We start from the raw sequence: 24356 nt of genomic DNA on the forward strand, positions 1-24356 counted from the left end.
GATTTTCAACTTATCGAAAAGACAGGGAGGCGGGCAGAGGGGGCAGGGTGTCTTGTTAGTTAAGAACAAAATTTAAATCTATGGCACTGAATGACATAGCGTCGGATGATGTGGAGTCTGTGTGGGTGGAATTGAGGAACCACAAAGGCAAAAGACCATAATTAGAGTTGTGTACAGACCTCCTAACAGTGGTCAGGACCAGGGGCGCAACATGTACCGGGAAGTAGAGAAGGCATGTCAGAAAGGCAAGGTCACGGTGATCATGGGAGACTTCAATTTGCAGGTGGACTGGGTAAATAATGTTGCCAATGGATCCAAAGAAAGGGATTTCATGGAATGCTTACAGGATGGCTTTTTGGAACAGCTTGTCATGGAGCCCACAAGGGAGCAGGCTATTCTGGGCCTAGTGCTATATAATGAACCAGACTTTATAAAAAATCTTAAAGTAAGGGAACACTTAGGAAGCAGCGATCATAATATGGTAGAATTCAGTCTGCAGTTTGAAAGAGAGAAGGCAAAATCGGATGTAATGGTGTTACAGTTAAATAAAGGTAATTATGAGGGCATGAGAGAGGAACTGACGAAAATAGACTGGAAGCAGAGCCTAGCGGGGAAGACAGTAGAGCAAAAATGGCAGGAGTTTGTGGGTATAATTGAGGACACTGTACAGAGGTTCATCCCTAAGAAAAGAAAGATTATCCGGGGAGGGATTAGACAGCCATGGCTGACAAAGGAAGTCAGGAAATGTATTAAAGAAAAAGAGAGATCCTATAAAGTGACCAAGAGCAGTGGGAAATCAGAAGATTGGGAAGGCTACAAAAACAAACAGAGGATAACAAAGAGAGAAATAAGGAAGGAGAGGATCAAATATGAAGGTAGGCTAGCCAGTAACATTAGAAATGATAGTAAAAGTTTCTTTCAATACATAAGAAACAAGCGACAGGCAAGAGTAGACATTGGGCCACTTCAAACTGATGCTGGAAGCCTAGTGATAGGAGATAAGGAAATAGCTGGAGAACTTAATAAGTACTTTGCGTCAGTCTTCACAGTAGAAGACATGAGTAATATCCCAACAATTAAAGGGAGTCAGGGGGCTGAGTTGAGTATGGTTGCGATTACAAAAGAGAAAGTGCTAGAAAAGCTAAAAGGTCTTAAAATTGATAAACCTCCTGGCCCCGATGGGCTACATCCTAGAGTTCTGAGGGAAGTGGCTGAGGAAATAGCGGAAGCATTGGTTGAGATCTTTCAAACATCACTGGAGTCAGGGAAAGTCCCAGACGATTGGAAAATTGCGGTTGTAACCCCATTGTTCAAGAAAGGATCAAGACAAAAGATGGAAAATTATAGACCAATTAGCCTAACCTCGGTTGTTGGTAAAATTCTAGAATCCATCATTAAGGATGAGGTTTCTAAATTCTTGGAAGAGCAGGGTCGGATTAGAACAAGTCAACATGGATTTAGTAAGGGGAGGTCGTGCCTGACAAACCTGTTGGAGTTCTTTGAAGAGGTGACAAGTAGGTTAGACCAGGGAAACCCAGTGGATGTGGTCTATCTAGATTTCCAAAAGGCCTTTGATAAAGTGCCACACGGGAGGCTGCTGAGCAAGGTGAGGGCCCATGGTGTTCGAGGTGAGCTGCTGGTATGGATTGAGGATTGGCTGTCTGACAGAAGGCAGAGTGTTGGGATAAAAGGTTCTTTTTCGGAATGGCAGCCGGTGACAAGCGGTGTCCCGCAGGGTTCAGTGTTGGGGCCGCAGCTGTTCACATTATATATTAATGATCTGAATGAAGGGACTGGGGGCATTATAGCGAAGTTTGCTGATGATACGAAGTTAGGTGGACAGGCAGGTAGGACTGAGGAAGTGGGTTGGCTGCAGAAGGATCTAGACAGTTTGGGAGAGTGGTCTAGAAAATGGCTGATGGAATTCAATGTGAACAAATGTGAGGTCTTGCCCTTTGGAAAAAAGAATACAAGCATGGACTACTTTCTAAACAGTGAGAAAATGCATAAAGCCAAAGTACAAAGGGATCTGGGAATGCTAGTCGAGGATTCTCTAAAGGTAAACATGCAGGTTGCGTCTGTGATTAAGAAAGCGAATATTTCAAGAGGGTTGGAATATAAAAGCACTGTTGTGCTACTGAGACTTTGTAAAGCTCTGGTTAGGCCCCATTTGGAGTACTGTGTCCAGTTTTGGTCCCCACACTTCAGGAAGGACATACTGGCACTGGAGCGTGTTCAGCGGTGATTCACACGGATGATCCCTGGAATGGTAGGTCTAACATACGAGGAACGGCTGAGGATCCTGGGATTGTATTCATTGGAGTTTAGAAGATTAAGGGAGATCTAATAGAAACTTACAAGATAATACATGGCTTGGAAAGGGTGGACGCTAGGAAATTGTTTCCGTTAGGCGAGGAGACTAGGACCTGTGGACACAGCCTTAGAATTAGAGGGGTTAAATTCAGAACAGAAATGCGGAGACATTTCTTCAGCCAGAGAGTGGTGGGCCTGTGGAATTCATTGCCACAGAGTGCAGTGGAGGCCGGGACGCTAAATGTCATTGATAAATTCTTGATGTCACAAGGAATTAAGGGCTATGGGGAGAATGCGGGTAAGTGGAGTTGAAATGCCCAACAGCCATGATTGAATGGCGGAGTGGACTCGATGGGCCGAATGGCCTTACTTCCACTCCTATGTCTTATGGTCTTATTGTCTAACTAGTTTAACCTCTACTCATGCTTAGAAATAGTGTCTTCAGAAATATATTGTTAAAGTAGATGTCTATAAGGTGTTTGACCTGACAATGAACAAAGCTAGAAAATAAGATTGACCAATCATAACAGCTGAGAGCAAAATTTAATATTTGCTGTTTAATGCAGATTAAACTCTCTGTTAAAGCCATTTATCTATTGCTACCTATACAATGACCAGGTGCATGCCTCTTTAATAATTAAATTGTGCATTGGAATCCCCTCCCCTTTCTTAACACCAGCTAATATAATCAGATGTGAGCCAAACCTTCCTCATATATTAGTCCTGCCATCCGAAGAGTCGGTCTGCATTTGCTCTGTAGCGAACATATCCTTCCTCCGATAAGAAGACCAAAACTTCTCAGTGTTTTGGGTGTGGTCTCACTAAGGCTGTGTATCATTGTAGCAAGACATCCCTGCTCCTATACTAATTTAGTAAAGGGTCAACTATAAATTAATCTACTGTTCCCTGGTAACTTGGTCACATGATTAGTTCCAAGATGAAAGGTAATTTGCCACAGCTCCCCTTTCAGAGAAATAGAGTTCTTAATGGGGCCATTACTGCAACATAGTTTTATTTTTGCCCAAAAGCACGTTGAGCATATAGCAAATAAATAAAAATTTACACTATTAATGAAGTTCATACCCAAAGTATGCTGCATTAAATATACATGGAAAGTGACAATTGTATTTTTTTATAATTAAAGGATCAAAACAAAAAAAATGAAGAAAGGAAAGGGACTGAAGAGACCAGCTGATTCATCAGATGACGATGATGAAGAACATGATAAGAGGGGTTCTCGTCGTCAGGCAACAGTTAATGTCAGTTACAAGGAAGATGAGGATGCTAAAACGGATTCTGATGACTTACTTGAAATCTGTGGGGAGGATCTCCCCCCTCCAGCCGAGGAAGAAGAAGAATTTGAAACATTAGAGAGAGTAATGGAGTCACGAGTAGGACGGAAAGGAGGTATTTAATTAATTTTTAAAGGAAAATTAAAATTATTTAAACATGATTTTATATATTATTGGTTTGCAAGCTAGTTAATTAATTCTGTTTATTTAAATTTAATTTAGCCATATTGTGTATCACCTGATGAAAATGGTCATGTAATGAATTAACCTTCCTTTCTAACATTTGGATTAGATATCAGGAAAAACTAGCTTTATTTGTTTCCCATTACAACATTATGAATTGAAGACTTCACACATTTTAGTAAATCATTGAAAAACAACAGATTTTGAGCCATGAGAAAGGAGGGTATCAGTGCTGTTTGAATATTATAGGTTTCTGTTGGATTCTGTAGCCGCCATTTCGTTTTTCTGAATGCCAGTGAATATAATCCTAACTAATTCAAAGTTTCCTTGTATGTAAGTCTTGCCATCCCAGCAATCAGTCTGCACTCGCTCTATAGCAAGAATGTCCTTGCTCAGGTAAGGAAATGCCTTAATGACAAGGCACTGTAGAATTAATATTATTCTCTCTAGATATTTGTCCTATGCTGTCTTACAGCCTTGTAGGCAGTGTGCAATCCTATGATCTTACTGTGCCTAGTTGGTACATATGAGTGGTCTGTTGTATAGCAGTTAGTATTAGCAGGCAAGCACATTCAAACAGAGGTTATTGGATGGTGATTGGGGATGATTCTGTGTTGCCTTATTTGATTGGTACAGCATTCAATTAAATTTTAGACACTTGACAATGATTTTATTTACAGCATCAATTAAATTTCTTTAGTTTTAACTATTTACTCTTGTTATTTAGCAACTGGTGCCACTACCACTACCTATGCAGTTGAGGCTGAGGGTAATCCTAATGCTGGGTTTGACCCTTTGAGGGAGGTAGGAGAGCAACAGTACCTGATTAAATGGAAGGGCTGGTCCCACCTCCACAACACCTGGGAAAGTGAGGAAACACTTTTACAGCAGAATACAAAAGGAATGAAAAAATTAGAGAACTACAAAAAAAAGGAAGAGGAAACCAAACGATGGTATGTAATGGAGCTGAGACTCTTGCCTTCTAACCGACGCAAACTCGCAGAAATAATTTTGCTTTATTCTGTTGAAACTGCAAACTTCTTTTCCTGTTCACATTCAATGTTGTAGCCCTAACAATATTTTCTTACGTAGTAGTGGGAAACAGGCTTTTCCTACTTTAGGTCATTTTACTACTTTACCTGTGGTTCATTAGCACATAACAGTACTTTTAAGGAAGCAGTATAGTTTTCCTCTGGACTGTCGGAAGAATATAGAACATAGAAGAATACAGCGCAGTACAGGCCCTTTGGCCCTCGATGTTGCGCCGATCCAAGCCCACCTAACCTATACTAACCCACTATCCTCCATATACCTATCCAATGCCCGCTTAAATGCCCATAAAGAGGGAGAGTCCACCACTGCTACTGGCAGGGCATTCCATGAACTTACGACTCGCTGAGTGAAGAACCTACCCCTAACTTCAGTCCTATATCTACCCCCCCTTAATTTAAAGCTATGCCCCCTTGTAATACCCGACTCCATACGCGGGAAAAGGTTCACACTGTCAACCCTATCTAACCCCCTAATCATCTTGTACACCTCAATCAAGTCACCCCTAAACCTTCTTTTCTCTAATGAAAACAGCCCCAAATGGATATTTGTCCTATGCTGTCTTACAGCCTTGTAGGCAGTGTGCAATCCTATGATCTTACTGTGCCTAGTTGGTACATATGAGTGGTCTGTTGTATAGCAGTTAGTATTAGCAGGCAAGCACATTCAAACAGAGGTTATTGGATGGTGATTGGGGATGGTTATGGAAATAATTAAAATCACACACCACCAGATTATAGTCCAACAGGTTTATTTGGAAGTACAAGCTTTTGGAGCGATGTTCCTTCGTCAGGTAGCTCAAAAGCTTGTACTGCCAAATAAACGTGTTGGACTATTACCTGGTGCCATGCGATTTTTAACTTTGTCCACCCGCGTCGAACACCACACCTCCACTTTATGGAAATGCATTTTCCAGGTTCCTGGCAATTTCAGCATTTGATAAATCAGCCCCTTTTAAGTAACAAAATCAAAGTTCTCTTTGGTAGGTTTTGTGGGCTTTAATTTTTGGATATATTTTTGAAACATGACATTGTTAAAGACAATTATTCAATCAGTTGAGTGCAGGAACAGTCCTCAGGATATAAACTAACTTTGTTTAATCTACCTGGAATGAGTTATTTAACTTAAGCTTCAGCACATTATTGGTAGCTTGATGTAAAAAGCTTTGTGCCAGCCAAGAAATATTATGCGAAATTCAAAGTATTTTACGAGGGGATGAGCATTAAGGTAGTAAGGGAGAGAAAATCTTTTCAACCAAAACTTTAGTTGATTCATCTCCAAGTCATTTGTACTGAGTATTTTTAAACAACTTTCATCTTCTTTTATAATGTTTAAAATTAACTTTATAGGTTAAAAATGGCATCTCCTGAAGATATAGAATACTTCAACTGTCAACAGGAATTAGTTGATGACTTGCATCGGCAATATCAATTTGTGGAACGAATAATTGGTAAGAGTTCATAGCAGAAACTTTTAATAGGCTTAACAGGTACTTTGTTCATTTCATACCCTAATTAGTGTTTAAATATTGTCAGTTTTGATCAGCTTGTTCATCTTGCTTCAGTAATATCATGTACCTCTGGCTATGAATTCAAACCACAGCTCAGACTTCAAAATATAAGCAGCGTGTGCATTTCCACTGTAGTATCACGAGAATGCAGGGTTGTTGGAATGTTGCAATTAGACAATGAACTGAAAACTTGACCAGTTCTGGTTCAGGTAGATGTGAAAGATCTTGAGGAAACCTGGGGAATTAACTTGGTGACCTGACTAATATTGCTTCTCCCCACATTATTGTAAAAACAATATCTCTATATTTTTCTGCATTTTGATTTATGCATGTGAAAGGGAAAATGACTACTGTGGAAGCGATTGTCTCACTTTTATTACCCAAGCTATCGGCACTTACTTTAAATGCTATTTATACTGTTGCTCGTTCAGGCTGTGGGGAATGTTATTACTGACACCAGAAGGTGCATACAAAGTGAGATTCAGTCAACAACAAATATCTGATTGACTTCTGGAGTTGTGAACTGGTTATTGAAGACAAAGCCTTTTTGCCAACGACTATATGATTGGCTGCTTGGTCGCTTGAACAGCTTGTGGGTGTGAATGATATAACTAGAAGACTTTGGATCTCTGGAAATGGAGGTAGTGTCTTTCTCTCTGCAGTAAAAAAAAACCTGAAGAAAGTCAATTTATTTTGATTCACCAGTTGTTAGAAGATGTGATCTTTAACCAGTAGTTAAGGGACTTTGTAATTTGTGAACTAGAGACTCTGCTGCCTGCAAGGAGAAGAGAGATTGAAGATCAGTAAAAGGATCACCTTGACAAACCTTGTGGACAGGGATCATTTTTCCCTCCATCTGTGCTTAATTTCCTTTATCTGACTGGGTATGTGGAAGCAGTTTTATAAGGGGGTTAAAAGTTTCACGCAGTGGAGTTACATGTTGACAGTTCCAAGGTGTTTACTGTGGCTAGAAACTGTATTCTTAACTACAGAAATTGGTCGGTGCTGTCTGTTTTGTTGGATCTAAAAAAGTAATGTATATTGCAGAACTTAGTATTTTTTTGATAACTTGATAATGGAGAAGAAATTGGTGATGGTGGTTGAAGATCACTATCTCTTTCTCTTATTCAAATGATCATTACTTGATTAATCTCTGCAGCTTGTCAGTTGAAGCATGGACAATGTCTAGTTCATACTGAAGGCTGACTTACATGACTTTGTTGTCGAAGGAATTGTGAATGAACCTATAGCATTGTCAGACATTTGCCTTCCTGGTCTAATGATAGAAAGGAAATGACTGATGAAAATGCTGAAGAATGTTTGGACTTAAGGACATTTTCTGGAATAACAGTGTTGCAATATCATGGGGTTGTGATGACTGGCTAGTAACCACCATAATTATCATCTTTGTTCCTGGTGTGATTCCAGCCAAGGAAGTGTTTTCATTTTGATCTCCACTAACTTTGGTTTTACTAAGATTTTTAAAGGCATGCTTAACTAAGTAATGGTGATACAAAGAGGTAATATTATTTTTCTACATCATTGAGATTGTATCCATGTCTGGATGAAGACTCATGTTACAGTTTGGAGATGCATTGTTCTGGTGGAACTCGAGCAGAGTGTCTGCAGTTTTTGAGTTTACGTGTTGCTTGATGGCCCTCTTGATGTCCTGTGCTATAATTTTGTAGGTGGCTAGGAGGAGGTAGGTGAGGTTGCAGTTGCATAGATTAGATTCTGCCTTATTGATTTTGTACATTAATAGATGAATACCAGAGGCATAATTGTATTGGACCAGTTTGACTGGAGGTTTGGCTAATTCTGGTGTGCTGGTTTTCAGCACCACAATTGTAAGTAAGAGGAAATTCAGCAAGTTATTTACAAGCCCACTGAGATTGTTTTGCGATTCGCGGTAACCAAAGACTGCTTGGGGATAATAAATCATTTCATGATCCTTAATACTAAATAGGCTTGCAACATCTGGTCATGTCTTTGGCAAGAAATCCATGTAAAATTACAATGATATGATCATAACAGTAGTCTATTTTAATGTAATTTAAGATAAAATGACCTTTTATTGATTCTTTATCTATTCAAGCTTGTTAAGTTTTCTTTTGTAGTTGAATCAATTGCTATTGTATTGTGCTCTTGCTCCCTGTGACTTTGCTTAGTAAATCACCCCCAAGTGTTTTCATGTTTCTGTTGACTTGTGTATGTTGCCCATTTTTCATCTCATTAATGCTTTTTTTAGTGATGCCACCTAAGAAAGTCAGATTTTCTTCATTCTTGTAATCAGATTTATTATGTGTCTTTTGCTGATTATTTTCATAAAGCCCTTCTTTAAGAAACAAATGTTTATTCCAGTCTTGAGGTCTAAAGACACTTGCGCTGTCATGTTATAGAACAGATGTTGGAGGGAGAATTTCTTTGGCATAAACCCTTGAAATATGTGTGCTTATTAAGCTAAGGCAGTTATTGAAACGTGATAATTTGTTGAACATAGTTATTAATAATCAGCTGTACCTGTTACTTCAGTTGAATAGTTAATCCATTTCAAGAGGAAATATGTTTTGTCAAAGTTTTCATCTTCCACTCACCAGAGCAATTTGCAACAAATACCAAAGTCAAAAGAAAAGTACAGGTTTTGCTGTATGAGAGGAGAATGCTGATTTGTTGTCAGGTGGATTTAGGTTGGTAGAGGCATGGAACATGACTCATATTTTATTACGCCCGCATAAAAGATCTTTGAAATGTCATAGCCACAAATTTAAAACACAAATGAAATCATGAGTGGCAAAGACAATTAACGCAAGATACCTGTGACCATAATTTAAAAGAAAGTATACCTACATGATTAGGACTGAAACTTGAGACCTCCTGAGCTGAATGTAGCCAGTGGAGAGTAATATGATCAAGAATCACTTGACATGCCAGAGAATTAGCAAAAGGTTAATTAAAACCAGAACTTTATTTGAATAAATCTAATTGGAGGGTCTGAACACCATTCCATAGAGTTAAAATTGATCTAATTATAAAATACAAGTTTGAGCTTGGATGACCAGTTCCTTATAATGGGATAAATGTAAGTTTTGACGATGAAAAGTGCAGTTGGCTACATTCCTGCTGCTGATTTGCAAGGTTCCGGTTTTAAATCACATTCCAGGACCTGAGCACAAAAGGCAAGGCTGATACTCTGATGCAGTGCTGTGAATGAGCTGCTAATCTTTCAGGTACCGTCTTTTAGATGAGGCATTGGACTAAAGCCCTGGCTGCCCTTACAAGTGGATATAAAAGATCCTTGGCACTATTGCGAAGTGGAGCCCTTGCATTGAGTATGTGCTTCTACAGGAACTGCTGCCTATGGAATGGAAGTTGTGTTTCAATGGAAAGTTAGCCGTTCTGCAGTCTAACATGGAGAAAAACATCCTGTTTTAAAAGTGTTGCAACTTCAAATTTTTTCAAAAAATCACTAACTGAAAATTTTATTCAGTTTTGTGATTCACGCTATGGGAAGAAGTTTGAGGCAACAGCTAAGATATGGTGTAGATTCACTCATTCTGCCTGCTCTAAAGAAATGCAAATATGAAGAAAAATTTGAAAAAGTTGTGGTATCTTTGATAGGATAGAAGTGATTATGAAATGATTTGGTAGAGCAGGTTCCGTTTTCCAATGTTGAGGTACTGGACAGATTTAAATTCAAATGTAAACTATTAAGGACAAAATGCCGTAGGAACATTTTTGTTGAATAAGGAGAACATTCTTGAGGGGAGGGAGTGATTGAAGCAGAAACTATATTAAAATATAAAAATAATTTGGTTAGATGGTTGAAGGAAAGGGATTATAAGGAAAATATTGCTGTAAAGTCACTTAGATTAGGACTACTCACATAGAGGTTAAATGCCAGTGTGGACTGTTGCAGGAGAGTTGACTTTTTTTTGTAGTTCTAATTTGTGCAGTACTTTGTAAAAGTCTTTAATTCTGAAATCTATGGATAAAAACAAATATGAAGAGTGAGTCTTCTGAGATTTGTGTAATGTTGTCATTGTATCAAGAAAGTCTTCATTTTAAATCACGAATTTGCTTTCAGCACATTCGAACCAGAAATCTGCTTCAGGGCATCCAGACTACCTGTGCAAATGGCAAGGCCTTTCATACTCTGAGTGTAGCTGGGAGGATGGCGCTCTTATATCCAGAAAGTTTCAGTCACACATCGATGCATATACAAACCGAAATCAATCCAGATGCATCCCCATGAAGGAGTGCAAGGTACTTAAATTTAAATATTTACATTGGTACAAGTAAAACTATTTTGACAAAGCTACCTGATTTAATCTGGGGGAGGCGATGGCCTAGTCATATTAATGTTAGGCTATTAATCCAGAAACTGAACTAATGTGCGTGGTGAGCCTGGGTTCGAAACCCGCCACGTCAGATGGTGCAATTTGAATTCGATATACACTATCCAAAACCTTTGTTGATAGTCAGGATACTCCATGTTGCTCACCAATGTCCTTCAGAGAAGGACATCTGCCGTCTTCTCGTCTAGCCCAAATGTGACTCCAAACCCTTAGCAATGTGGTTGTCTCTCAACTCTCCTCTGAAATGGTAGAGGAAGCCACTCGGTTATATCATTGCTATGAAGCCTCAATAAAGAAATCATGACCTGGCATTGACCTGGGCACCATAAAACACAATGGCAGAAATGGTCTTGTTGACTCTGTAAAGTCCTCCTTACTAACATAAGGGAGCTTCTGCCAAAATTGGGAGAGCTGTCTCACCGCCTAGTCGAGCAACAGCCTCACATAGTCAGACATTTGGATTCATACCTTACAGAAAATGTCCTAGACACCACCATCACCATCCCTGGAACCCACTGGCAGGACAGACCCACCAAAGGTAGCCGCACAGTGGTTATACAGTTGACTCTGGACCTCATTAAGTCACCTGGCTTCAGATTAAACATCTGGGTTTCTCCAGTGTCCTGTGTTTATTTAAACATTTCCAACATCTGAAGTATTTTGTCGTCTTTATAATAATTCTTTAAAGATGATCCCTTGCCTATGTACCGTCAAAGCTTTTAATGTATTTTCTTAATCCAAGCCCTCTTTATTTATTTCCTTTGCTTGACTTTAACACTCTGGATGGAAATTGAACGACTTCATTTACAAACATTATCGTCACCCATTCCTTACAATAATGTTATTCATTATCTCTTTATTATTACATACCACTATATCTATAATAGCTTGTCCTACAGTTGGTTCTTAAACTGCTCCAGAAAACTAATCCTAACACATTGCAGAAACTCATCCTTTATAATTGGTGTTCATTTGGTTTACAGTGTTTGCAAATTGAAATCACCCATGATTACTTTCTTACCTGTGTTACACGTTCCTGTAATCTATTCATTATCCATGTGTATATGTGTATTTCTTTAAATGAAATATATTTGGAAATTGTGTTTAGTTGGTTTCTCTGATTTCAGAGTGGCCCTTTAATTGGTAGTTTGTAACTTAATATACCAATGATTCCAACAGCTTTTGAGTCTTAAATTTTCTTTTTTTTTCAGCTAAAGCAGGGCTGTTGATGGTTTTGATTTGTGAATTTAATACAAGACCGGTTATGACATTCTGACATCAGAAAACCACTTTGGGCTAAAAATTCACCTATGCAATGAAAAATTGCCCCAATATTTTACCCAATTAGGTGGAAATGACATTTCTATTGTCAGATGTTTGAAGAGCTCTAAATAGGCATTTTTTCCAGGAGCAATTTAGGACCTAGAAGCTCTATAAACATCCGTATACAAATAGCACAAAGGAGGCTATTCTGTTCATTATAACCTTTTACAGATACAGAGTCATTGATCTGTAAAGCATGGAAATAGAACCTTTGATCCAACTTGTCCAGGCCAACCAGATATCCTAAATTAATCTAGTCACGTTTGCCAGCATTTGGCCCATATCCCTCTAAACCTTTCCTATTCAAATACCCTTTTAAATCTAGTAACTGTACCAGCCTCCTCCACCACCTCTGGCAGCTCATTGCAAACAAGCAGCACCCTCTGTATGAAAACATTGCCCCTTAGGTCCCTTTTATATCTTTCCGCTCTCACCATAAACCTATGCCCTCTAGTTTTGGTCTCCATCCCAGGGAAAAGACCATGACTATTCAACTTATCTATGCCCCTCATAATTTTATAAACTTCCATAGGTCATCCTTAGCCTCCAACGCTCCTGGGAAAATAGCCCCAACCTATTCAGCCTCTGCCTATTGTTCATATCCTTCAACCCTGGCAATATCTTTGTAAATCTTTTCTGAAGCCTTTCAAGTTTCACAACATCCTTCCAATAGGAGGGAGACCAGAATTGAACGCTGATTCCATGGCCAAACCAATATCCTGTACAGCCCCAACATGACCTCCCAACTCCTAAACTAAACGCATTGACCAATAAAGTCAAGCATGCCAAATGCTGCCTTCACTATCCTGTCTGCCTATGACTCCACTTGCAAATAACTATGAACCTACACTCCACAACCTCTTTGTTCAACAACAATCCCCAGGATTTTACCCTTATTTGTATAAGTCCTACCCTGATTTGCCTTTTCAAAATGCAGCACCTCACATTTATCTAGATTAAACTACATCTGCCACTCCTCGGCCCATCTGATCATGATCCTGTTGTACTCTGAAGTTACATTTTTTCCTGTCCACCACGCTTCCAATTGTGGTGTCATCTGCAAACATACTAACCAAGCCTCCCATATTCACATCCAAATCATTTATATAAATGATGAAAAGCAGTGCAGCCAGCGCCGATCTTTGTGGCACCCCGCTGGTCTTAGGTCTCCAGTCTGAAAAGTGCCCCTCTACTACCACTCCCTGTCTCCTATCTTCAAGCCAATTCTGTCTCCAAATGGCCAGTTCTCCCTGTATTCCGTGAGATCTAACTTGCTAACCAGTTTCCTATGAGGAACCTTGTCAAATGCCTTACTGAAGTCCATATCAATCATGTCCACTGCTCTGCCCTCATCAATCCTCTTTGTTACTACTTCAAAAACTCAATCAAGTTCATGAGACATGATTTGCAAGACATAAAGCCATGTTGACTGTCCCTAATCAGTCGCTGTCTTTCCAGACACACGTAAATCCTGTCCCTCAGGACACCCTCCAACAACTTGCCCACCACCAATGTCAAGGCTCACTGGTCTATAGTTCCTTGGTTTTTTCTTACCACTTTTCTTAAATAGTGGTACCATGTTAGCCAACCTCCAATCGTCCGGCACCTCACCTGTGACTGTCACTGATGCAAATATCCCAGCAAAGGACCCAGCAATCATTTCCCTAGCTTCCCACAGAGTTCTGGGGTTATACCTGATCAGGTCCAGGGAATTTATCCACCTTGATGCGTTTTCAGCTGTCCAGCACTACCGTCTATGTAATACAGAGGAACCTCGCTTATCCGAAAATCATATTATCTGAAGGAGATCTCCAGTTCCCGATGGAAACATTACATCAAAGACGTGTTTCCAACAGTCATCGCGTCTTTTGTTTACAATGATTAAACAGGCACTGTCTCCAAATGACTGATTGCCCGCCCTCTCTCTCCACACATTTTCCCTGGAGTTCTAACAAGGGTGTACCCTAAATCCCCCTTCCCCACATAATATCTCCAACATTGTCCTGGCAGGGCAGAGGTGGAACCGGTCAAAAAACATTGCGGTAAAATGTGTGTGAGGCTGTGGCTGTTGTGTGTGCGCGCTATTTGGAGACTAATCCCACAAGGATACCGACAGCAGTCTTATTGTTGGTGTCCAGTCCAACTGCCCCAGAGAGGGGACGGGTGTGTATGGGATTGGGTGGTGGTGTTGGACCGGGTTAGGGGCGGGGGCTGGTGTTGCACAGGGCTAGGGTTTAGAGGGGGCGGTATTGGGGGCGGGAGGGCGGTGTTGCACGGGGCTTGGGGGGAGGCGGTGTTGCACGGGGCTTGGGGGGGGGCGGTGTTGCACGGGGCTTCGGGGGGAGGCGGTGTTGCACGGGGCTTGGGGGGGAGGCGGTGTTGCACGGGGCTTGGGGGGGAGGCGGTGTTGCACGGGGCTTGGGGGGGAGGCGGTGTTGCACGGGGCTTGGGGGGGAGGCGGTGTTGCACGGGGCTTGGGGGGGGCGGTGTTGCACGGGGCTTGGGGGGGGCGGTGTTGCACGGGGCTTGGGGGGGAGGCGGTGTTGCACGGGGCTTGGGGGGGAGGCGGTGTTGCACGGGGCTTGGGGGGGGGCGGTGTTGCACGGGGCTTGGGGGGGAGGCGGTGTTGCACGGGGCTTGGGGGGGAGGCGGTGTTGCACGGGGCTTGGGGAGAGGCGGTGTTGCACGGGGTTTGGGCGCGGGGCCTTGCCTATTTAAATGCCCCTAATGATGGCGAGTCTACAAATGTGCATGTAGGCCATTCCATGCTCCTACCACTCTGTGTAAAGAAACTATCCCTGATATCTGTCCAAAATCTACTACCCCTCAATTTAAAGCTATGTCCCCTCCTGTTAGCCTTCACCATCTGAGGAAAGAAGCTCTCACTGTCCACCCTATCTAACCCTCTTATTATCTTATACGTCTCTATTAAGTCAACTCTCAACTTTCTCTCCAACGAAAACAGCCTTAGTTCCCTCAGCCTTTCCTTGTAAGGCCTACCTTCCATCGATTAACCAAATAATTAATTATCCGAACGATATAGTGCCCACCCATCATGTTTGGATAATCGAGGTTCCCCTGTATGGAGATTTTTCAATATGTTGCTGATTTATTTCCACATGCTCTTTATCTTCCATATCTTTCTCCACAGTAAACACTGATGCAAAATAATTCATTTAGTATCTCCCTCATCTCCTGCGGGTTCACATATAGTTGGCATTGTATATTTTTCAGGCACCCTATTCTGTCCCTAGTTACTCTTTTGTCTTTAATATATTTATAAAATCCCTTTGGATTCTCCTTGACCCTATTTGCCGAAGCTATCTTTTTGCCCTCCTGATTTCCCTCTTGGGTATACTCCTACTGCCTTTATAATTTTCTAGGGATTCTACTGTCTAAACCTGACATATGCTTGCTTCTTATTCTTGACCAAAACCTCAATTTCTTTTGTCATCCAACATTCCCTACACCTTACAAGTCTTGCCCTTCACCGTAACAGGAACATACTGTCTCTGAACTCTTGTTATCTCATTTTTGAAGGCTTCCCATCTTCCAGTTCTCTCTATACCTGCAAATGTCTGCCCCCAGTCAACTTTTGAAACTACTTGCCTAATACCATCAAAATTGGCCTTCGTCCAATTTATAGCATTCCAATTCATTCACAACATTACAGCGCAGTACAGGCCATGTGACCCTCAATGTTGTGCCAACCTGTGGAACCAATCTGAAGCCTATCTAACCTACACTATTCTATTTCCAACCAAACATTTATCCAATGACCATTTAAATGCCCTGAAAGTTGGTGAGTCTACTCTGAGTAAAGAAACTACCTCTGTCCTATATCTAACACCCCTCAATTTTATGCTATATCCCCTTGTGCGAATCATCACCATCAGAGGAAAAAGGCTCTCTCTGTCCACTCTATATAACCCTCTGATTATCTTATATGTCTCAATTAAGTCACCTCTCAACCGTATCTCTGACGAAAACAGCCTCAAGTCCCTCAGCCTTTCCTCATTGGACCTTCCCACCATACAGGCAACATTCCAGTAAGTTGCCTCTGAACCCTTTCCAAAGCTTCCACATCCTTCCTATAATGCAGTGACCAGAATTGTACGCAGAGCGACCGTGCCAGAGTTTTGTACAGCTGCAACATGACCTCATGATTCTGAAACTCAGTCCCTCTACCATTAAATGCTAACACACCGTATGCCGCCTTAACAACCCTATCAACCTGGGTGGCGACTTTCAGGGATCTATGTACATGGACACAGAGGTCTCTCTGCTCGTCTACACTACCAAGAATCTTACCATTAGCCCAGTACTCTTTATTCCTGTTGCTCCTTTTCCACATTAAACTCTATTTTCCAGCGCTGCAGCTTATTTATGTCCCTCTGTAACCTGCAACATCCTTCAGCACTGTCCACAACTCCACCGACCTTAGTGTCATCCACAAATTTACTACCCATCCTTCTACGCACTCATCCAGGTTATTTATAAAAATGACAAACAGCAATGGACCCAGCACAGACCCACTAGTAACTGAACTCCAGAATGAACGTTTCCTATCAACCACCATTCTGTCGCCTTTAGCTAGCAAATGTCTGATCCAAACCGCTAAATCTCCTTCAATCCCATGCCTCCCTATTTTGTGTGATAGTTTACCGTGGGGAACCTTATCAAATGCCTTACTGAAAACCATATACATCGCACCAACTGCTTTACCCTCATCCACCTGTTTAGTTGCCTTCTCAAAGAACTCAACACAAACCTTAGTGGGTCACGACCTACCCTTCACAAAACTGTGTTGACTATCCCTAATCAACTTATTCCTTTTAAAATTCAAATTAAAAATTAAACTTTTAAAATTTTAACTTTTATGTCCAGTCTATCCTTTTCTGTCACTATCCTTTTCCAAAGTGCTCCTGCACTGACACCTCAGTTACCTGCTCTGCCTTATTTCCCAAGAAAAGGTCAAGTTTTGTACCTTCTCTAGTAGGTACATCCACATACTGAATCAGAAAATTTTCTTGTACACACTTAACAAATTCCTCTCCGTCCAAGTTCTTAACACTATGGGAGTCCCAGTCTGTGTTTGGAAAATAAAAATCCCTGACCCTATTATTCTTACAGATGACTGATATCTCCTTACAAATTTGTTTCTCAATTTCCAGTAGACTGTTGTGGGGTAGAGTTGGGGGCATGGGGGTTCTATAGTATAATCCCATTAAGGTGATCATCTCTTTCTTATTTCTCAGTTCCACCCAAATAATGCTTCTGGATATATTCCCAGGAATATCCTTTCTCAGTATAGCCATAATGTTATCCGTAATCCTAAAAGACAGTCCCCCTCCTCTCTTGTGTCCCTTTCTATCCTTCCTATAGCATCTCTACCATGGAACATTAAGCTGCCAGTCCTGTCCATCCCAGAGCCACGTCTCTGTAATCGCTATGATATCTAGTCCCATGTTCCCGACCATGCCTGACTTCATCTGCCTTATGTGTTAGGCCTCTTATTTGGTTGTTTTCAATCCTGCTCCTTTGGTATCTGTTCATAACTAGCAATTGATGGTATATGGCAAATCTGCTTCATGGAGCACTGTTTAGTGTTTTTTTTTTGTTGTTTATGCAGGTTTTAAAGCAAAGACCGAGGTTTGTCACACTAAAGAAGCAGCCGAGCTATATAGGAAGTGCTGATGTGTTGGAACTCCGAGATTATCAATTGAATGGTTTAAATTGGTTGGCACACTCCTGGTGCAAGTAAGTAATTTTGAATCCATGTATGAAATTAAGATAATTTCCACTTTAGGCTCAATGGAAAATTGGACATACTTTTTGTCAGTTATGTTACAGTTAAAAGTTTCTGCTAAATACATTTGCATTATAGCAAATGTGAACTCCACATGAATCTGTGACTGAAGTAGAACAAATTCATTGCTTAACTTGCATTGCAAAGCATTTACTGAATTTAAGGCTGGTAGTCCGGTAGCTATATTGCTAGAGGTAAAATGTGTTTATCACAGAATAGGAATAGACATTTGAATAAGAATTTGGTTCTCCATTTGGTTCTAAACTACTGAAAACTACTTTTAAGAATATTTTGACCTGTCATTTTCTTCACTCATAAATATTTAAAACATAACATTAATGCCGACATACCTAAGCAAATTAGCACAATTTGAAGAGCTATGTTATACTGAAAATTATTAGCCTTGTAATTTTGATTGTGGATATAGCAGTTTTATGGGTGAAGCTAACTTCTGGCAATATTTTTATTAAACTAACACTAACCACAATGAATATTCACTTAAAGTTTTGAAGCTTAACGTAATTGAAATTTAAAATTCCAAAACTCAGTTTAGTTGCTTTGTATTAATTACACATTTAATTGTATGTAGGTGCTGGGCACTGAGGATTAATCTTCATACCTTTAAATAGGAGCAGACTGAAGCTGTGCTAGCTAACTTTTATTTATTTCTGTAAATAAAGCTTATAACATTGACAAAGATTGATTTCAGGTCTATCTTCTTTCACCTACCTATCTACGAAGTACTCATTATGAAATGTTATATCTTCATTTGTAATTGTTTCACTTGCTAACATTTCTTGGAATTTTAATCTTAGATCCAAGGGAGACAATTCTGATTTTAAACTTTTGGCCTGTATTATCCAGAAAAATTACATTAATCATATGCAAATTTAATAGTATTGTGATTTTTTTTCTTATGAGATTCTGATGAGTTTAGCATGTTACTTATCATACATGTGCAAGATTATTTAATAGTCAAATCTCATAATTTTTTAATTTTGTGAAGTTTTTTGAGAATTCCTATCATTTTTACTTGTTTCTATATTATAGCATCTATAGGGATGTTTAAGCACATATGGAAAGAATTCAGCCCTTAATTTATACGCTAACTCACCTAATCCCACTCCTGTACCTTTTCCCCAAGCACTACAATTATTTCTATTCAGATAATAGCCTGCAGAGAGCATAACTGAACCTGTCTCACCTTACTCCCCAGCAGTTCCTTACGGATTCTAAACACTAAATTCATGAAAATATTTTTATCGTCACCTTTGCTTCTTTTGTCACTCACTTTAAATTGATGCAAGAGGAACCTCGATTATCCGAATATCAGTTGTCCGAATTTCGGATTATCGGAAGAAGATCTCAAGGTCCCTATAGAAACATTCCATCAAAGAGGTGTTTCCAACACTGATCGTGTCTTTTTGTTTACAATGATTAAAAATGAAGATGGCTTAATGAAATGCTGTCGAGAACAGTCCTGGACATCAATGGGAGCCCTGGAACTGTCTCCAAATGACTGACCACCTGCCCACTCTCTTGCCATACTTTCCCTGGAGTTACACACAGGGGTGTGCCCTAAACTCCACCCTCTCTTCCCCAGATAATATCGGCAACATTGTCCTGTACAGGGCAAAGGTATTAGAAAGTTGCAGTAAAAATTGTGTGTGGGGCTGCGTGTGTGTGTGTGTCTGTGTGCTGTTTTGAGACTCCCTCTCTCCCTCCCCCCCCCCCCCCCCCCCACCAACCAAAGGCAACAGTAGTCTTGCTGTTGGTGTCCAGTCCAGTCTGCCCCCACCCCATGGGCAGGGAGTGGGAATGGTATTAGACAGGGTTTTGGGGTGTGGAGGAGACTGCTGCCTAGTCTCCTGAATGGGGAGCGGACTTAGCAAGTGCTCACTGTGTCAATCCCATTGAACTGATGGGAGGAGGGGGGGGAGGAACGGGAGGCTTCAGCAATGCTGGAGGTCCCTCACACACACGTGTGTCTGCTCAGAAACAAACCCTGAGACAGAGAAGGAGCAAGGCAGGCAGAGCGAGGAAAAAGGAAATTTCAGAAAGCTCCGATCTTCAGAGGGCAGGCATTGAATCAATTAATCGAATAATCAGTTATCCGAGCGAAATAATGTTTGCCCATCTCGTTCAGATAATCGAGGTTCGTTTGTACTTAGGTTCATTGACCACTCCACCAATGGGAACACTTTTTTTTCTTCCTTATCCCAATGTACCATGACTTTAACAGTCCTATTAAATCTCCATTAATCTTCAAGGCGAAGAACTCCAGTCTTTTAAATCTATCCACATTCTTGGAATCCCTCATCCATGAAACTTATCATAAATATTTTCTGCATCCTTCCTAATACTATCAATTTTTCTGAAGTGTTGTGCCCAGAATTAGATATAATCGGTCCTCCTTTTGTTGTAAACCTCCCAATCCAGATTTACAGCTACTCCTGGCAACTTTGTCAAACTCTTTCTTTAAATCTTACGCATTCCTCAACTATTTTTGTTGTCCACAGTAGATTAAACGTTTTTGAGTATTTGCAGTTTGGAATGTGTAGTTGCTGTGAGTCATGTAATAGTTCTTTACAAACTATCCATTGCCTATGTATAGTCATGCCTTTTGAACTATTTTTCTAATCCAGCTCAGTCAATTTGTGCTTCGTTTTTTCATAATTTCCCTTATTCAAATTTATTCAGCTTGCTTCAAAATGAACCACTACACTTTTGAACTCAATGTAAACTTCTATCTTATTGTTGATCACTCATCCCTAAAGGTTATTTTGCAATATTGGCAATCAGTCCTTTTTCATTACATAATTCTACATCTAAATTAGCAAGCCCTCCATTTGGTTATTCAACATATTGCTCCAGAAAAATATCCCTGTCACATACCATAAATATACCTTCCATAGTTTTAGTGCTCAATTGGTTTGCACAATCTTTTTGCAGATTGAAGTCAACCTGTGCTACAGCTGCTAATTTATACCTTATCCCACACTACCATACTACTTGATGGCCGATATAACTTCAACCAATATCTGCTGTTTCAGAGCTTAACCCAAACAGATTTCACACATTGTTCTTCCAATCTGAGATCCTCCCTAACTAATATGTTGATTCCCATCTTGTATTGTCAGCACAACTCCACCTCCTTCTCCTCCTTAAGTTTCCTTCCTAAATGTCAAATATCCTTGAATATTTAGTGTACAGTCCTGGTCATCATGCAGTCATGTTTCTGCAATCGCAATTATATCATAACCATTTACCTCTAAATGTGCATTTAGACTTAGCAATTTTGTGAATGCTGTGTGCATCCAACAGTGTGCCCTTAACTTTCTCTCTGCGTCACTCCATGTTGGAGGCATACACTATCCTCAGCTTGCTTTCTTTGTTCTAACTCCCTTGCAGCTTTTCTACTTCCTATTACTAGCTCAATTCCCTTCCAATTTGAGTTACCTCACAGGTACCCATTGCCCTGATAAACTAGTTTAAACCAACCCCAACAGACACCGGAAGTGTCAGGAGCTGCACAGACCTGAGCTCTGGGCTTTAGAGCTTGAGGAACAGCTCATTTTTCTGCATCCTCAAGGCAAAGGACACCATGGATAACACGTACAGCGAGATAATCATACCAAAGACTGGAACTGAATAGGCAGAAAGGAAACTACAAGGCTGTCTACAAAGAAAAGTGAGGTAATGCAGGAGTCCCTGCAGGAATCTTCATCTTTACAGGTCCTACTTGCCCCAGTACCAAAACAAATGCCTCAGAAATCTGATACCCTCCCTCCTACACCGGTTTCCCAGCCATGTGTTCAGTTAATCCTCCTGGTCTTATCACTCACTAGCATTTGATACTGGGAATAAAGTTGAAATCATTGCTTTTGAGGGACTGCTTTTTAATGTTCCTAATTTCCTGAAATAAACTTTCATGACCATATCCATCTTCCCGCCTATGTCATTAATACCATTGTGCACCACGACTGGCTTATCTCCCTCCTCCAGAAAGATGTCCTACAACCCCTTCTTGATATCTTTAACCCTGGCATTAGGCAAGCAGCGCACTATCTTGGAGTCTTGTTTAGCTCTTCCATTCTTCTTTCACCCCCTACGTACAGCTGAGTCATTTGTGGTGTTAAGGCCATTGGCTCTGGATGCACTTAGCTGAGATTCATCACAAGTTCAAAAATAGAATACTGATGAGCAAGCAAGAAAGACTTGGGGGACTCCTGCATTACCTGCCTTTTTTTTGTAGACAGCCTTGTAGTTACCTGTTTCCTTTCTGCCTATTCAGTTCCAGTCTTTGGTATGATTACCTCGCTGCACATGTTATCCACGTTGTCCTTTAACTTGAGGATGCAGAGAAAAATGAGCTGTTCCTCAAGCTCCAAAACCCAGAGCTCAGGTTTGTGCAGCTCCTGACATTTCCGGTGTCTGTCTGAAACACTGACTTCACACATACTGCAGGATGTACATTTAGCCATTCTGACCAGCTATCCCATAATTCTGAAATATATTTGTTGCCCTAAGAATAACTCCGAACTTGCTAAGTTGTTGTTTTTCTCAGGAAATGAGAGAAAAAAAGACGAGAGACTTAAACGCAAATTAAGTACTTAACATTCACTTTAAATACTATAAGTGCTAATCCTACTCACCAGCTGCCTTCCCAACACTCATGATAACAAGCTGCCGTTGTTCTCAGTGCAGGTAGGCCCCTCAATCTACATCTTATTTCCTCTCTGAATCACCTCTCACTTCGGAGACTGTATTTCTTGCAGTAAACCTCCATTTAAAGCACTCTTTCCCCCTAAGCTCTAAATCCCACTTTGGCTTAAATTCCCAGATACTCATTCTATCATTAGCTCATTCTGGTGAAGTCACTTGCTCTGACTACATGGCTTATTCTCTGTTTTTTTGAACAACCTAGTGTGTCGCGATGAATCACTTGGTTTTCTTAACTTTCTGATATAGTAATCAACATCTAATTCAGACAAGGAACTGACTGTCATCCAGCTGCCTGTTTAATTAGACTATCTTACCTTATTTAAGAATATTGTTCTAGACCTGATTAGGACTTTTACTTTTGCCCGTCTCCTGAAGAAAGGAAATTGCCATGTGAATAATTAACAACCTTACTTCCTGGATAATCTCAGCAAGAGGTGGTCTGACCCTAATTGGAAACAATTCTTATATCTTGCTGTTCAGATCTGGTGTTGCTATGTGATCCTAGCCACTTATTTATTTGCCTTGGATGCCTATTTTGTTGGTTCTCTGCATTTCTCTTTTTTTTTCCTGTTCTGTCTTTTTTTGCTACCTCTCCTCCTCCTCCTTCATTTCTTTCATTTCAGGATGTAGGCAATTAGAACGTCCCCTTTATTCATATTTTGCTCAACTTGTGCATTCCCATTGTATCAAGTTTTCTCTAAAAGTATTCCGTGTTTTAATGTCCCTTCTTATCACAACTCTTACTTTTTAAATACTTAAGCTAAAATGAAAAAAGTGTCATAGTTTAAAGAGCTTTCCCTGCATTAAAGTTTTTGACAATTTAGAAAGATGTAAATGAGTTAAGGTATGCTAATTTGCAACAATAATTTACTGCTGTCTTTTTTCATAGGAACAATAGTGTTATTCTTGCTGATGAAATGGGTCTTGGGAAAACCATACAAACCATCTCCTTTCTCAGCTATGTGTTCCACGAGCACCAGCTGTATGGCCCATTTCTATTAGTAGTTCCGCTCTCAACGCTCACTTCCTGGCAACGAGAAATTGAAATGTGGGCGCCTGAAATGAACGTCGTAGTTTACTTGGGGGACATCAGTAGCCGTAATATGGTAACTTGTTATTTGATGTTATGTGTTGCCGCATCTAGCAACTAGGTTATTTTTATGCAGCTCAACTTTAGCTGTATATTCAGAAAAGTATAGTCAGTTTAAAACAATGCATTGTCTGAGCTTCTTGCGGTTGAGCAAGAAATCCATTTACTTAATGTAAACTTGAAAGCCAAATCAATATCAGGTGCAACATATCTTGTAGCTCTTATAATTTCTTTCAGCAACAAAAGTAATATAGTGTCTTTACTTAAATATCCCAAAGTACTTCACAGGAGCAGTATCAAGCAAAATTTGATCTAAGTCACATAAGGCGGTGTCAGATTGGAAGTTCTAAGTAGGAATTTAGAGAGTAAAGAGATGCTGAAACATTCAAGGAATAAATTTGCTTTGGTAGCTGAAAGCACAACCACTAAAGTTGGATTGATTGATACTGATAATGAATAGGAGGCCAGAAATAGAGGCAAACATCTTGGAGGTTTGTTACCTGGATTAACAAAAGAAAACTTGGGTTGTGGAAGGATTTGAAAACAGGGATAAAAATTTTAAAACTGAGCCAATGTATGTCGATAAGAACAGAAGTAATGGTGAATAAATTTGGTGAGAGTTAGCATCTAGACATTAGAATGTTGGATGTCCTCAAGTTTGCAAAGTAGAACATGGCAGGCTGACCAGGAGTGCTTTGCAACAGTC

At 40.3% G+C, this 24356-nt stretch overlaps 1 protein-coding gene across 2 annotated transcripts in view; it reads left to right on the forward strand.

Annotated features, from left to right (window-relative positions):
* The window catches only part of chd1 (chromodomain helicase DNA binding protein 1), a 194877-nt gene that overhangs the window by 102091 nt on the left and 68430 nt on the right, over positions 1–24356 (forward strand). For both annotated transcript variants that reach the window (XM_043709918.2, XM_043709925.2), the window contains exons 7-12: positions 3458–3720; positions 4516–4741; positions 6188–6288; positions 10433–10611; positions 17659–17786; positions 23450–23666. In XM_043709918.2, the coding sequence (XP_043565853.2) occupies positions 3458–3720; positions 4516–4741; positions 6188–6288; positions 10433–10611; positions 17659–17786; positions 23450–23666 (1114 nt within the window). The remainder of the gene's footprint in view (positions 1–3457; positions 3721–4515; positions 4742–6187; positions 6289–10432; positions 10612–17658; positions 17787–23449; positions 23667–24356) is intronic.

This window comes from Chiloscyllium plagiosum, unplaced genomic scaffold (genome assembly GCF_037043375.1).
Source record: "Chiloscyllium plagiosum isolate Xiang-an unplaced genomic scaffold, Cpla_swu_hap1 HiC_scaffold_2, whole genome shotgun sequence".
NCBI lineage: Eukaryota > Metazoa > Chordata > Chondrichthyes > Orectolobiformes > Hemiscylliidae > Chiloscyllium > Chiloscyllium plagiosum.